Here is a 15609-nt window from a genome sequence, read left to right as displayed (position 1 = left end):
AACATCAGTACATCCATCAAAGAGATTTTTTTTTTTAATTTTTTTTTTCAACGTTTATTTATTTTTGGGACAGAGAGAGACAGAGCATGAACGGGGGAGGGGCAGCGAGAGAAGGAGACACAGAATCGGAAACAGGCTCCAGGCTCCGAGCCATCAGCCCAGAGCCTGACGCGGGGCTCGAACTCACGGACCGCGAGATCGTGACCTGGCTGAAGTCGGAGGCTTAACCGACTGCGCCACCCAGGCGCCCCCATCAAAGAGATTTTAAAGACACTGCATTCATGTTCACTCCCACCATCAGTATGTGAGAATACTAATAGCTCTGTACCTTTTCTGACACTTTGTATTGTCAGACTTTCCAATTTTAGCCACGTTGTTGATGTGTAGTCCATCATGTTGTGGTGTAACATGCATTTTCCTGATGATTAATAGTGTTGAGCATGCTTTGATCAGTTACTTACTGGCCATTTAGAAGTCCTCTTTTGTTAAGTACCTGTTTCCGTCTTTGCCTTTTTTAAAAAGTGGGTTGTCGGGGCACCTGGCTCAGTCAGTCAAGCGTCCAACTTCAGCTCAGGTCATGATCTCACGGTCTGTGGGTTTGAGCCCTGCATCGGGCTCTGTGCTGATGGCTCAGAGCCTGGAGTCTGCTTTGGATTCTGTGTCTCCTTCTCTCTCTCCACCCCTCTCCTGCTTGTGCTCCCTCTCTCTCTCTCTGAAAAATAAACATTGAAAATAAATAAATAATTAAAAATAATAAATAAAAAGTGGGTTGTCTGTCTCTTTCTTATTGACTTGTAGGAGTCCTGCTATGTTTTCAAATCAGTCCTTTGTTGGTTACACGTGTTACAAATAATTTCTCCTACTCTGTGGCTTATAATTTCATTCTTTCAGTGGTGTTTTTTTGTTGAGTATATAAGTTCATGATATAAATGAAATCAAATTTATCATTTTTTTCTTTATGGCTTGTCCTTTTTATATCTCATTTAAGAGATCTTTGCTTACTATGAAGTCATAAAGATGTTATCCTACATTATCTTCTAGGAGTTTTGATGTTTTAGCTTTCACATTTTGATGTACAATCTACTTGTTTGTATGATGTGAGCCAGTAATCATGATTTGATTTTTTTCCTATAGTAATATTCAATCAACATAAGTATAATACATTGAAAAACTGTCCTTTTCCCACTAAAGAGTAATGCTTTCATAATGTATCATTCCTACCCTGTTACTTGTCATCTGTTTGTATCCTTATTTTTAAAGCATATTTTTGTAAGCAACAAAATTTTTTTTTTGATTTTTTGATTTTTTTTATTCTAGTCTAAAACCTTTGCCTTTTAAATACAATCCTTATTGTTTATATTTAATGTAAATCTAATATATTTGATTTTTCTATGGTAAAAATGTTTCCATTTTTATCACTTTCCCCATCTGTAGCATGTTCATTCCTGTCTCCTTTACTGCTTTCATTATAGCAAAACAACAATAAAGTAGGTTTAATTTTTAAAATGTTCTCTCATATTAGCCTGTCAGTTATATACTCTTTTAACCTGTTTTACAATTACCATAGAAGGTTGCATATGATTTTTTGACTTTTTAAAGTCTGATATAAATGAGCACTCTTTTGCTTTCTGGACAACACAAGGACCCTCCTTCCCTTTGTGCTGGTTGTCATGTATTTTAATTCGACATGTATTCTAGATCACAAAAAAAACTATTGCTGTTTTTTACATCCACATTTACTTAGACTTACCTACATATTTATTCTTCCCATTGTTTTTCATTTCTTTATGCATGTCCTTGTTTTCAACCGGGATCCTTTCCTTTTTTCTGGATGTGTTGCCAAAGAATTATTTCAGTTCTTATGTATCTGAAATATCCTCATTTTACTTTTGTTTTTGAAGGAAATTGAAAATGATTGTATAATTTATAGATTGACAGTTATTTTCTTACAGCATTTTAAAGATACTGTTTTATCATCTCTTGGCTTCTACCATTTCTGCCACCCGTATTATTATTACTTTGAAGTTAATGCCTTTTTTTTAATCTGGCTGCTTTTAAGAATTTTATTCTGGCTTTGGTGCCTAGCAGTTTCACTGCGATGAACCCAGGAGCATTTTTTTTCCTTTTGATTTTTTCCTGTTTTAAGATTGTAGTGTTTCCTGAACGTGTAATTTGATATCCCTTGTCAGTATTTTGACATTCTTAGCTAATATTTTAATAATGTTGCTTCTGTCTCATTCTTTTTCCGTTAGAATTCATCATTTATAAATGTAGGCTTTAAAATAATGATAATTAATATGCCTAAGAAGCTGGAGGGCATGATAGATCATTTAAACAGAGCACCGAAATGTAGAAAAGAAAGTGAAATAAAAATTGTAGAACTGAAAAGTAATTGAAATTGAGAGCACAATAGATACATTGCATAGCAGATTAGTAGACATAGTAGAAGGAGGGGTTGTTAAAGGGAAGACAGATGTCTAGAAAATATCCAGCCTGAAGCTGAATGGAGAGGTGAAACATGTTTGTTTTCCTATAAAATCCCAGATTTTTGCTTTTTCATGAAAAATCAAAGTTTTTATGAACATCGAGCCTATATATTCCTTCAGTTGGAATTGAAACTTTAGTTGGCCTGGGCTGATAGAGCGCTGTCTGTAGTTGGATATACTCTTCCCATTAGCCGGAGTCCACTCTTCCTTATTTCTTTTTGCCACTGAAGCTGCCTAGCTGTTGCCATGGTTTATACTACCTATGCACTGTTCCATTCATTTACGTTGGCTGAGTGGGTGTCGGTAGGGGAGTGTGCGGGAGGGGAGGGACAGTCTAGGCATATGAAATAGCACATGAAAATGCACTTAGCTGGGTGAGTTGGACAAGCCTGGGGACTCAAAGGAAGCCAGCAGGGCTAGAGCACAGACATGAGCAGAGGCCGTGTTGTATTACACCAGATCCAAAACAAGTAGCTGCGAAGGACCAAGAGTTATTTCACTGTTAACTCGACGGGACACATATTTGGCCCCTCTCTACCTTCTGGTGGAAACAGTCCATCGCTATATAAAATTCAGTTGTTAACAGTAAGAAGACTAGCTAACTTTTAGCCAGGTAGACAGGCTATTGAGCTGGTAGGATGAAATGTCACTGAATACATTTTCATGCCTTCGTTTCCCCTGGGTCTTAGCTGCAAGTGTCCACTGCTCGGAAAAGTGTGGGAAGCTGACTTGGAAGCTTGTCGGTTGCTCATCCAGAGCCTACAGCTCCGGGAGGCCAGGAGCGCCCTGTCCACAGAAGAGGAGAGGCTTATAGAAGACTCAGGGGGAGCTACCGGTCCAGCCACTCCTGCCATCCCCTCCAGGCTCCACTCTGAAGACGAGAGGAGGATCCCTTGGCAGGCCTTCGAAGAGTGGCAGGTTCACCTGACCGCATCTCTGCACTGCGCTGGCAGCGAACAGAAGGAGGTCTGTCCATCCCCATAGCCCCAGCAGGGGCTCTGGATTCCCCCCTCCAAATGGGAACAGTAAATATTGGGAGGGCGACCCACTGAACCATGCAAACTTTTGAAGGTATTAATAACCCTGGAATATGATTACAAAATAACGTAGAATCTTTGCAGAAGTTTAAAATATAGAAGAACAAAAAAAAAAATCACTTTTGGCATATTTAGTTCTATGTTCTAATTTAATGGCTAGAGTTAGAATATAAACCTGGTATATAATTACCATATATAGCATATGCCATATAGGTCACATATAACATATAATTATTGCATATACTATTACATATGTCACCTGTGATTTTAATTATATATTTAGAATCTATATATCATTATTTATTAGAATCGCATTTTCAAATATACGTACATATCCCTTTGTTTTGGCCCAAACAAGGTGGTAATGGGCCTTTATGCTCTTTGTAATATGCTCTTTTCATGGCTTTAAACTTTTTTCCCAGTTTATTTATTTATTTTGAAAGAGAGAGCGAGCGCCAGTGGGGGAGGGGCAGAGGGAGACAGAATCCCAAGCAGGCTCCACACTGTCAGTGCAGAGCCTGATGCGGGGCTTGAACTCCTGAACCACGAGATCATGACCCAAGTCGAAGTCAGATGCTTAAGTGACTGAACCATCCAGGCATCCCATGCTCTTTTCATTTTTTTAAAAAACCTAATACTTGGCTTATGATATATATATATATGATATATATCATATATATAATGAAAATGTGGATTTATATAACATTTTACTCCAAGGCTGACCTAGATTAACAGAGAAGAGCTCCCCTCCCCTCTCCTCTCTCCCCTTTCCCCCCTCCCCTTCCCTTCTCTCACCAGTCCATCTTTCTCCCCCCAACCTCTCCAACCCTAGGAAGACACCTTATGATAAAAGGACTCTAGGAAACTTCTTTTCCCATTTTAGAACCACAACAGGGGTCTTTGGAGCTTTTTCTGGCCAGGTACCCAGGTGCTCTGAATATTAAAAGGAAGCAAAAGCCTGGTGAGGCTGGAGGAACATGTCATTTCATGTTCATGGCTCACATTTGACATTAGAGGTCCCTCCCCTCCCTGGGCCTTTGCTACCACGTCCCCCGCCCCCAGGTAGGCCTGCCTGTCCTGTCTGTAGGCCCTTGGTCTTCCCAGAGAGCAGACACTTGCTGACAACACATGCTACAGTCACCGCCTTCTGCTTGGGAAATTGATACTTGATCCTATATTTGAACTGAATAACCTTCTGAGAAGGAAGGCTATTGTCAGTCTCTGGAATCCTGCTGGCCTCATAAATTAGGCTCTAAATTAGGCTATAGATGATCTCAACTCCTTTGTTAGCTGAAACACTGCAGGTGGAATCCTCTCCAAAGCCTGGCCACCAGCCCTGTTGGTAGAGTGACTGAAAACTCGCTGCCTGTTGCAGTTGGCCGGCTGGAAAGAAAATTCTGGTGTGGAGGGAAGTGGCGCGCAAGCAAGCGAATGGGAGCCCCGAGCTGAAGAAACAGTGGGCTCAGGGTCCTAGGCTTTGAAGGTAGGGTTGGCTGCCCACGGTGGGCTCCCAGGAGCTCAGTGCCAGGACGGGCAGGGGTCAAACCAGGTGTGTGAGGGGGGTCAGGCTGGGACATGGGCCTTCCCTGGAGCTCAGGGCTGGTTCAGCAAATTCCACCTGTTGCGGGAGTCAGTCTCCCTGCCTCCCTTCCTTTGTTGCTGTGCTCATGTGTTCTTCCAGGCTCTCTGGGGGATGACTTTCCCAGGTATAGGATTATTCTTCCTCCATAAGATTATAAAGCACCTACCAGTGGGCACAAGATTGTAAGCACCTGCCAGTCTGACTGTGGGAAAACAGCTCTGTTTGCCTAGAAGTAGGAAGTTCAGAGCCAAGGAAGAATAGTGTAGAGCCTTACCATGGAATGATACTTAAAGTTTCTGGTGAGGAGGAGGCCCGGACTGTACCCCAGGGAGCAGAACTACAGTGGCTGCTTCTCTGAGCTCTGGGGCCCACCCCCAGCTTCCCACCACCCACTGAAATTCTGAGGGTTTCCCACAGGTTTTTTGTGTTGTTTTTTTTTTTTTTTTGCTGCTATCATGGTAGGGGTGGGGGAGACAGAGGATATTTTAAAGCTTTGCTAAACTTTCAGTGATGTCTTCGTGTCCTGCGCCAGGCCTCATCCAATTTACCGCTTTTCTGGGTTTACATTCTCATCGAAGGGTGGTCGGTCACCCTTTGAATTCGTGAGTGGCAGATGTGTTAAGATGGGTAGATATTTTCTAGAAAGGGTAAAACTAATGAGCTGTTGCCAAGAATTGGGGGAAGAGAATGATTCACAAAGCGCAACAGAGAGGAATTTGGGTGTGTGTGTAACAGAACCATTCTGTACCTTGATCGTGGTGGTAGTTACCTGACTGTGTACCTATGTCTGTAACTTTGCACCAGAGTGAATTCTATCATCTATAACTTTACAGAGGTGACCAAAGTTTTAAAAATAACATCCGCCTATTTAAGAGCGAGGCTATAGGTGTTGGGATCGGGGCACCCGGCTGGGGACTCTCGTTAAGACAGTAGAGCGAGGCAGACAGCCTGAGCCTCAGAGTCTCTGCTCTGATTCGAGTTAGACCGTCCACAGGCTGCATTTATGCTAAACACCCTGCCCCTCCCCCCTCCCCCCAAAGAGGACAATAAAAACTATCTTGTGAGGTTGTAAGGATTTCAATAAAATAATGCATCTAGCAGTGAGGAGAGGCTTTAAAAAATGGGTTTGTTGTTTTGGGGAGGGTGTTATCACTCCTTTTTGGCAACCACGAGTTTCCCTAAGACCTTTTAAAAATAACATACCTGGCTTTCTTTATCAAGAGGCAGAAGCAGGCAACGAATTAGTGGGAGATAATCCAAGAAAGGAAAGGTTTAATAAAGGAAGCATCTTGTTTGTATTTAGATGGGGGATTTTAGACAGCAGCAGGCTCGTTAGGAAGGTGTTCCCGTTTTCCCGCCTGGGTTTTCCAGGGAACCAGTGAAGTCTGGGTACTTGTGGGCTTACCCAGTGGCTAAAGCGTGTACTTGCTTTGCAGCTGGGAGTTGGTTTTGCTCTGGAACTCCCTGCTGGGGCTGGCCATCCCGCAGAGGGTTTCTCTACTGAAGCATGACCGCCCGAAGGCAGTCAGTTTCTTTAAAACCCAAATCCTCCATGAAAAATTGCTGACTTCTTAGGGAGGCCCACCGGGGCACGGATTCTCAGAGCCTTCACCGTGTGCTTCAAGTGGCCCACGTGGGTACGTGCATTTCCGCTGTACGTTGTTGTAACGAGTGGGAGTGTTTCTCGTTAATTAAAGCTCCCCCCCCCCCGTGTGCATCTCCGTACCGGTTCCCCCATTTTACAGCTGGGCCCATTAAGGCAGAGTCATTTGCTTGGGGCTTGGCTGCAGAGGAATTCGGCCACAGGGCCAAGGGCCAATTTTAGCATGCACTTCCTCCGATTGGAAGAACACTTCTTTTTCTGTTTCATTGCTGCTGGCCCGCAAGCCTTTCCGCGGACTCTGGAAACAATCAGCTGCTGTTGGCCCCGGTTTACAGACGGTGCAGAAATTGCACCGGGGCCAGACAGGAGCTGGGGAAATCAGCGAGCCAGCTTCCTCCACTGTGAAGTTGCTCTTTTGTGCTCGCCGTTCTGGCCATAATACCTGCGTAATTCTCTCTTTCCGGTCTGCAGACTGTCCTGCTGGGGTGCTTTCTGTTTTTCCTACAAAGTGGGCTCCCCTCCCGCGGAGTTCCCCGGACAGTATCACTCTCCCCTACCCCCAGCTGCTTCCTTTCCAAGCCAGTAAGCTGCCACCAAAGAGGCTTAAAAAGGCCAACAAAGGACCAGAGCTTTCTCCCGCAGTATTGGAATAGCCAGCGTGCTGTCCGTGACGAAGGAAATTCGCAATAAGACACAGCCAGACGGTGTAGCTTTTATTATAGGACACAGGTCTCTCAAACCACCTCCTAGTTCCTCTTCTCGTGGCCCGTCTTGCAGAAACCGCAACAATAATGCATCGCTGACACTTTCCAGTTTGGGTTTCCCTGGAGATGGACAGAGCGCTTGCAAAACAGTCCTCAGCCTCCTCTTTTTTCTCTCTCAAACACGACTGAATTTTCCCAAGGTTTTGAACCTTGGCGTATGTAGAGACAAGAAGTCTCCTTCCCGTGAATGTTTCATTGCTCTACATAGTGTTTGTTTAAATCGTGTAATTAGAATTTCGGGTACAGCTGGCGTACCTAGAATTGGAAACAAACACAGCTCATCCGATAGGAGCAGGAGCGCGCAGGCTCCCCGGGGCCCCGCCCTGGCCCCCCCGCCCTGGCCCCGGCCTTGGCCCCCCAGAGTTGTTGAGAGGCCGCAGAACCGCAGGGCAAGCTGGGAGGTGGGGGGGGGGGGGCGGGGGCAGGGGCTTCCACTGTCATCATTTAGCGGCTCCTGCTGCTTCTCTCAGTTAATTAATGTTGTCAGCAACTCAGCCTCCTTCACCTGCCCAAGGAAAGGAAGTGGGCTCTTCTGATCAGCCTGCTTTGCCTCCTTTTTTTAAAACCACGGAACCACGTTTCTGTGCTCCAGGGCCTAACTGTGGCATTTCTTTCACTAATTAAAAATAGGTCAGTGCTTCTGAGGAAACCAGCCTTGGGGGGCTCTTGGAGACTCTTTCACCTTGGAAATTCCTTGTCATTCCCTGACTAACGAAGGCTGAGGGATCGATAGAAAATTGTCACCTCCTACATGGCAAGGACTAACGGCATTTGTAACGCTCGAGGCTTATCTGAGGACCGTGCGGTGGTTTCTTTGGAGTTGCCGAGAGATTTTTAAAATGCAGGGTTGCACATTTCTGCAAAATGAATTCACCCTCTGCCCCCCTTGTCATGCCTAGGCTTCTGTCTGATTCGCTCACCTCTTGGGGGCCGGAGCTGCTAAAATCAGGAACTTCCTGTACCCCACAAGCTGGCTGTCACAACTTCCTGCCCCTTTGAGCCTGAGCAGGTGGGAGACCTGGATCTGCATAGAGTGGAAGAGGAGCTCTCCTCCTACAGGGTGACATCCAGAACCAGAATTAAACATTGGCATTTGTTTAATTTGTTTGTGCAATTTGTTTAATTGCACAGAGACAGAGTGCAAGCTGGAGAGAGGCAGAGAGAGAGAGAGAGAGGGAGATACAGAATCCAAAGCAGGTTCCAGGCTCTGAGCTGTCAGCCCAGAGCCCGATGTAGGGCTCGAACTCAGGAACGGTGAGATAATGATCTGAGCCGAAGTCGGATGCTTAACGGACTGAGCCACCCAGGCCACTTATTTTATTTTATTTTATTTTATTTTATTTTATTTTATTTTATTTTATTTTATTTTATTTTATTTTATTTTACTTTACTTTACTTTACTTTACTTTACTTTACTTTATTTTATTTTATTTTATTTTATTAATTAATCAATTTAAAGAGAAATAGAGCAGGGAAGGGGCAGAGAAAGAGGAAGACAGAGAATCCCAAGCAGGCTCTGCGTTGTTAGCACAAAGCCCAGCATGGGGCTTGAACTCACAAACCGTGAAATCCTGACCTGAGCTGAAATCAAGAGAAGCTTAATTGACCGAGCCACCCGGAAGCCCCCATTGGCACTTAAAGACAGTAATTCTGGTAGTTTCATATTTGCATCGTTTACAAAAAATATTCAGAGAGGCGGGGATACTTACCACTATACTAACGAGGAAAAAAATATTTAGAAATGTAAAAATTTTTAATCTGAAATGAACGCAGGTGAAAGTTGTCATTTGATTCTGTTCTCATAATTCCTCTTTATCAGTATTGGCAAGAGGCAGTTTGCAGAGCACATTCTCCTCACGTGGAATCCCTCCAACTGTGTTCTGTTTTCATTTTCTTATACAAAAGGGTTTTAGGATTTGACATCACTACCCCCCAAGTCTGAATGCTTATGTTGCACAGAAATTATCTAAGTACTTGCTGATGGCATGACTATTATTTACAAATAGATTTTTCCTAGAAGTTTCTGGTAGAGTCTGGCCTTATTGGACTTTGATGTTCAACTGATGCATGTTAAAAGGAAAACAGTGTAAATTCTCTTGAGTGATCATGTGATATAAAATACAGCCTTTCAAACGTTGTCCTTCCTGTAAGCTGGAAACCGTAGGCTAATTAACATATACAAATTAACAGCCCATTCTTTCTTTTACTGAGTTTTTTTTTGTTGTTGTTCTGTTAAATGGTCCTATTTAGAACCTGTTTCTCGGCACCTTCTCTGTGATAAGCGTGCAGATACGTGAAGACAATTTATTGCTCACTTTGACCGAAAGACATCTAAATATTTCAAATGCTTCCCTTACCACTCACAACATCTGGATGCTTTTAAAAGAAATACCCACTTACTCCGGGTGTAGCCATATAACTTGGGTATTTGGATGAATACTTGTATTACATGGAGTAGTAAAGATATGCCTTCAATTTCTTAATTTGTGCCTCTCTGCTTGCTGGCATTAATGACTGTAGAATGAGTGTTCATGTGTAAAGACAAATACTCATGGAGTCTATTTCAAATAGATGTACAAGATATTATTTGTAGTACGGACAGGAGTTTTTCTTAGGTAAATATTCTTTATGTGGACAATAAAAAGAAAAGAAAAAGAAAACCATATAGCATTCCTGGAATGTATTTGCCAAGCAAATATTTTGGAAAACAGCCCAAAGGAACATATTTAAGGCTGTGATTTTAATACCGAGCTAAGGAAATGCTTTAATGCATCAGCTAAGCTCACGGATGGTGGTAATCACATCTGGTTTACCTCAAGCTATAGAAGAGGGAATGAATCTTAACAGCAGAACAAACATCATGAGGCTCAAGTCACATTTTTTTTTTTTTTTGCAGGTATGTATATGTGCAGTGCGGGGTTAAGTTTTTTTTTTTTTTTTTAAACTTAACTACTGCCGTGGCTCAAGTGATCCATTAATGCAAGTGGCTTGCCAATCATAAGGGAACACTGCTCTGTCACCTGTCCTTTCTTTATTATGTAGCCTGTGGGTTTTAGTGCAGGAAGTAAATATGTTTATGGATAGGCAGCTACTGCTGATGCCTTAGCACGTGGCCAAGGAAAACGGGGGTCTAAGTCGGCTGTTCAGTTACAGCAAAGAGTAGGGTATCCAAGGTAGGGACTTCTTGCCTTCGCTGACCCCATTCCCTAGCAAGGAGGGGGGAGGGTATTTGATGACTTTGAAGGGTAGCACCCAACTCAGTGCATTTCCCACATGACATATAGACCTAAAAGGTCCTTGTTGATTTTATCAGGTGAATTTTGAAATCATAGCAATAATTCTTACTTTGGTTATAAGGTTTTCCCATTTCAGACATCACACTGCCTCTCCCTTTGGAAGTACTTCTGACAGCATTAAAAAAAAAATCAACAGTTTAAACTTCTCGATCCACTGACTCAACGCAAGGTGTAGCCCATCTGCTGAGATTTGTGGCGGATCACCAGTGATGGACAACATTTCTGGAAATGTGTGCTCTGTTAGGGGCGGGAGCCTTTCATAAATAAAGTTGGCAGCTATGGCGTTATCTGCCTAACTAGCAAACTAAAGTAAACGGCTTCCTGTTCACACGCATTTTCTATTCAGAATGAAAATAATCGATATGATTTCCTTACCGCTCTAGGTGCAGCCTGAGGAAATATTGTTACCAGATACTTGTTCATTTCGAAACAATTACTATTATGTAATATATTCCCTACGCTTTGCGTCTGGGCTCTAGTTTTAAAATGAAAACGTTAAATGTTGGTATGTTCAAAATGTCTTAGGCAAGGATTGGGAAATACGGCTAAGTAAAAAAGTTCTCAGAGCCCCGGGCCACGGAGTGTGTGACTGGTTTTCACCAGAGTGTGAGATGTCGGCATCTGTACAGACTAGCACCTGAATGCAGTTTGGGATCTGAGGGTAAACTTTTGTCAATCAATGTTGTAGAAAGTCATTTTGATGGGAAAATCCTGCCCGGCAAAGGAAATCCTCTTTTCTGTTTTAAATCACGCTTCCCGGGTTTGGTGAGTAGGATAGCTATTTGGCATCATCGCTGATTCAACACAGCTGAACATTTCTGCCCACATATCCAAGTCTACAGGTTTTGGTCATGAGGTGAGTTAGGCAAATTATATCTGAAATGCCGCCCGGCCGAGTTGGTGCTCCCGAATCGTGCCCATGTGGGACAGAAGGGGAGATGTCTGGCTTTTTTTCTGAGGCACTTGCAAGATGCATTTGTATAGAAGGGACTCGCCAGTGACCCTGGAAAGCAGGGATGGATCCCACGCAAGCCTGTTCCTGTCTGCACTGAGGGAAAGGGACTGCGTTCAGAGAGGTGTCCTCACGGGCCTCCCGCCTGGCTCTTCGCACTCTGGCGAGAGGATGCGACGGGCATTGCAATCCGAGAAACAGCCTAGCTTCCTCTCGACGTGGTGTAAAGAAGGATCCCCATTTGTTTCTTCCACAAATATTTACTGAGCACCTCTGGAGTGCTAGGCAGGGCATTAGTCACTGGGTTCAGGGATGGCAAGACACCCTGTGCTACCTTCTGAAGTAGCAGGAGGGTATGTACCCATTAAAAAAAGTAACATGCTTGAATCCTAACTGGGTTGAGGTGGTATAGGAGATCGAGGGACCCAGAAGCCTTCCTAGAAGAAGTGGGGAAGAAATGGAACCTTTAGGGTTAATATATATTATATATATAAATATTATATTATATATAATATATATCATATCATATCATATCATATCATATCATATTATATATAGGGGCATCTGGGTGGCTTAGTTTGTTAAGTGTCTGGCTTCAGCTCAGGTCATGATCTCATGGTTCATGAGTTTGAGCCCCATGTTGGGCTCTGTGCTGACAGCTGGGAGCCTAGAGCCTGCTTCAGATTCTGTGTCTCCCTCTCTCTTTGCCCTTCCCCTGCTTGCACTCTGTCTCTCTCTCTCTCTCAAAAATAAATAAAATATTAACATGTATATATATATATATATATATATATTTTTTTTTTTTTTAGAGAGAGAGAGAATGAGTGGGGGAGAGGCAGAGAGAGGGAGACAGAGGATCTGAAGTAGGCTGCACACTAATAGCACAGAGCCCGCTTCAGGGCTCGATTTCACAAGCTGGAAGATCATGACATGAACCAAAGTCAGACACTCAACTGACTGAACCACTCAGGTGCCCCTACAGGGTTTGTTTGGTTTTTTTTTTAATGTTTTTATTTATTTTTGAGACAGAGAGAGACAGAGCATGAGCAGGGGAGGAGCAGAGAGAGGGAGACACAGAATCTGAAGCAGGCCCCAGGCTCTGAGCCATCAGCACAGAGCCCGATGCGGGGCTCAAACTCATAGACTGTGAGATCATGACCTGAGCTGAAGTTGGACGCTTAACCGACTGAGCCACCCAGGTGCCCCTTTTTTTTTTCTTAATGTCTTTATTTTTATTTAAGAGAGAGAGAGAGAGCGTGAGAGCAAGGGTAGAGGTCCAGAGAGAGAGAGAGAAAGGGAGAAGGAGAGAGAGAGAGAGAGAGAGAGAGAGAGAGAGAGAGAGAGAATCCCAAGCAGGCTCCACTCTCAGTGCAGAGCGTGACATGAGGCTTGATCCCACAACCCTGGGATCATGACCTGAGCTGAAATCCAGAGTCAGACGCTTAACTGACTGAGCCACCCAGGCATCCTGAATCTGCAGGGGGTTGAAGAGAGAGATGGTATTAGCCAGGCAGAGAAGGGGAAATGCTGAACAGTGTGGCCATTTACCTGGTGATGTTTCTTTCATTCTGACTCATAGGGAGAAATCCTATGGCTAAGGAGGGGGGCTAAGTGAGGGGATAGAGGTACAGAAAGGAAAAAAAAGCCATAGTTTGAATTGCTGAAAAGATGGCCTGATGGGGCAAATTACTGGAGAGTTTTCAAAGCCAGTTTGAAATGCCAAACAACCTGTAATTCATCCATTCCGAATCGCAAATCCTACAAAATTCCATTTCAGCTAGGAACACCAGTGACTTTGTAGTGGGTGATGGGTTTATTTATCAAGGATCGGTCATGTGGGGTTTTTGGTTTTGGGCTTTTTTTTTTTTTTTTTTTTTTGCCACATTTAATTTAATAATGCAAATGGAAACGAATGTTACAAACCAGCCTCATGTTTTATGGGCATGTGGACAAAACGTTCCTGGCTCACCCCTGCAGCCAGCTTGTCCTGTGGCCATTATCACCACCTCCAGCTGATACGTATCTGAATCCTGGAGGACGCACCCCCTTAATGACACAGAGCCCTCCAGGAATCAGAGCAGACTTCGCAGAGTTCTGAGGGTGGAAGAGAGGAGAGGTCACATCTTCAGGCACCGTTTACTTCTCTGATTTCTATCCATCATCGTTTTGTGCCCTCCCCTCCCCCCCAGTTCCCACCCTGGGCCAGCCCAACAAGAATCCCTTTCTGTGTTTCCCCTCTGCACGGCTAAGTCAGACTCTGAGGGAAGAACCTGCTAGATCTGGGAAATCCGTGTCTTAGACCCCAACCTGCCGCTTTCTCAGTGTATGACCTTCAGGCTCTTTGAGATGCTTTCCGTGTGTACAAAAGGAAGAATTGAACTAGATGATTTCTAAGTCCCCCCCTGCCAGCTGCAATTCTCTCTGCTCCTAGGTATCAAGATCCTCCGGGAAGGGCTCATGACATCCTTAGTGGCCCTGACTGAGGTGGCCCTTTATAAATGCTTGCATTTGATGTCCTGGAAAACAAGGTGGGTGTTCAGATGAGGGGTTTCATTGTCACGCAGTTCTGTCCCAAGCTGTCGACTCCCGAACAGTATGGCTGACTTACAGTTCCCTTTAACAGAAACGCCAGAGATTTCTGTTAAAGATTTCATGTTTGAAAGACAAACAAGCAAACAAAACCCCGTTAATAGCTCCTGTTTCCTTTGCTTGTTTTAACTCTCCATCGAGGTGTAGACAAATAAAGCGGGTAAAATCAGAAACTGGGGTATGGTTGACGGCAAAGCCCCCTGCTCTCCTGCCACATCATCTCTGCGGCGTAAAGCCTTAAAACCCACTGGCTTAAAAGAACACACTCAGGAAAGGCGTTCTCAAGGCAAGAGAGAAAGCATGCTTGCTTGATGCTTCCCGTAGAGGCTGCCGTCTTGCGTGACTGTAGAATGCGCACACTCACGTTCTGAGGAGGACATAGCCATTCCATGCAGTGAGTGTGCCCCCTGGGGTGAATGTGAGACACCAAGGCAGAAATCCACTGGCCTGTTCCTTCTACCTCTTGTGCTGGAAGCCCCTTCCCGTGCTGAGACGTCTGCTACAGGAAGAGTCAATTCTCCCAAAGGCAGAAGGGAGTGAGGCCCTGTTGGTGTTATCGCAAGCAGATATGTTGCTGAGGATGTGTGCCTGCGCTGGTTCGTAGGCCTGCCTGCACATCTGACCGGGAGCCAGGGATCTGGGGACCAGGCACCGGTGGTAGTGGTGGCTCATCAAGATATCTCCTTCTTGAACATCTCAGCTCATTGCTGCAGTTCTGAGCGCGGCTGGGACCTCCCCACCCGGCCCGGCGTGGGCATTAGCACGTGGTGGAGTTTCAAGAGCTAGTCAGTGTTGGGTGTGGCTCTTTAGCTGGGACCCGTGAGAGTGTACTTCCGGCTGGCGTTCTTCAACAGTCCCCCCCACCCACTCGGGATCCTGTGCGGTAAAACCTGCGTAGCCTGCTGTGCTGGCTACGACAGCTGCATAACAGATCACCCCAACTTAGCGATTTAGAGCAACCGTTTGCTGTACGCATGGGTCTGTGGGTCAGCAATTTGGATGGGGCCTCGTGGGGAGGGCCGGCTCTGCCCCACACTGTTTGAGCGTTAGCTGGATGACTGGATCGTGGAGCTTGGAATCATTTGAAGACTTACTCCCACCCACGTCTGGCTGATGGGGAGAATTAGTGGAGAGTTTTCAAAGCCACTTTGAAATGCCAAACAACCTGAAATTCATCCATTCCGAATCGCAAATCCTACAAAATTCCATTACAGCTAGGAACACCAGTGACTTTATAGCGGGTGCTGTGTTTATTATCAAGTCATATGGTCATGCGAGGTTTTCATTTTTTGGCTTTTTT

The 15609-nt window shown here is 44.5% G+C and overlaps 1 protein-coding gene across 1 annotated transcript in view; it reads left to right on the top strand.

Moving 5' to 3' along the window:
* The window catches only part of DISC1 (DISC1 scaffold protein), a 307604-nt gene that overhangs the window by 276969 nt on the left and 15026 nt on the right, over positions 1-15609 (top strand). The window contains exon 10 of the mRNA XM_047088671.1: positions 3176-3452. Coding sequence (XP_046944627.1) covers positions 3176-3452 — 277 coding nt within the window. The remainder of the gene's footprint in view (positions 1-3175; positions 3453-15609) is intronic.

The sequence above is a fragment of the Lynx rufus genome, unplaced genomic scaffold (genome assembly GCF_022079265.1).
Source record: "Lynx rufus isolate CCGP_SWC_20201006 ecotype Redwood Valley unplaced genomic scaffold, mLynRuf1.p SCAF_25, whole genome shotgun sequence".
In the NCBI taxonomy this organism is placed as follows: domain Eukaryota; kingdom Metazoa; phylum Chordata; class Mammalia; order Carnivora; family Felidae; genus Lynx; species Lynx rufus.
This window is presented reverse-complemented; position numbering and strand designations above follow the sequence as displayed.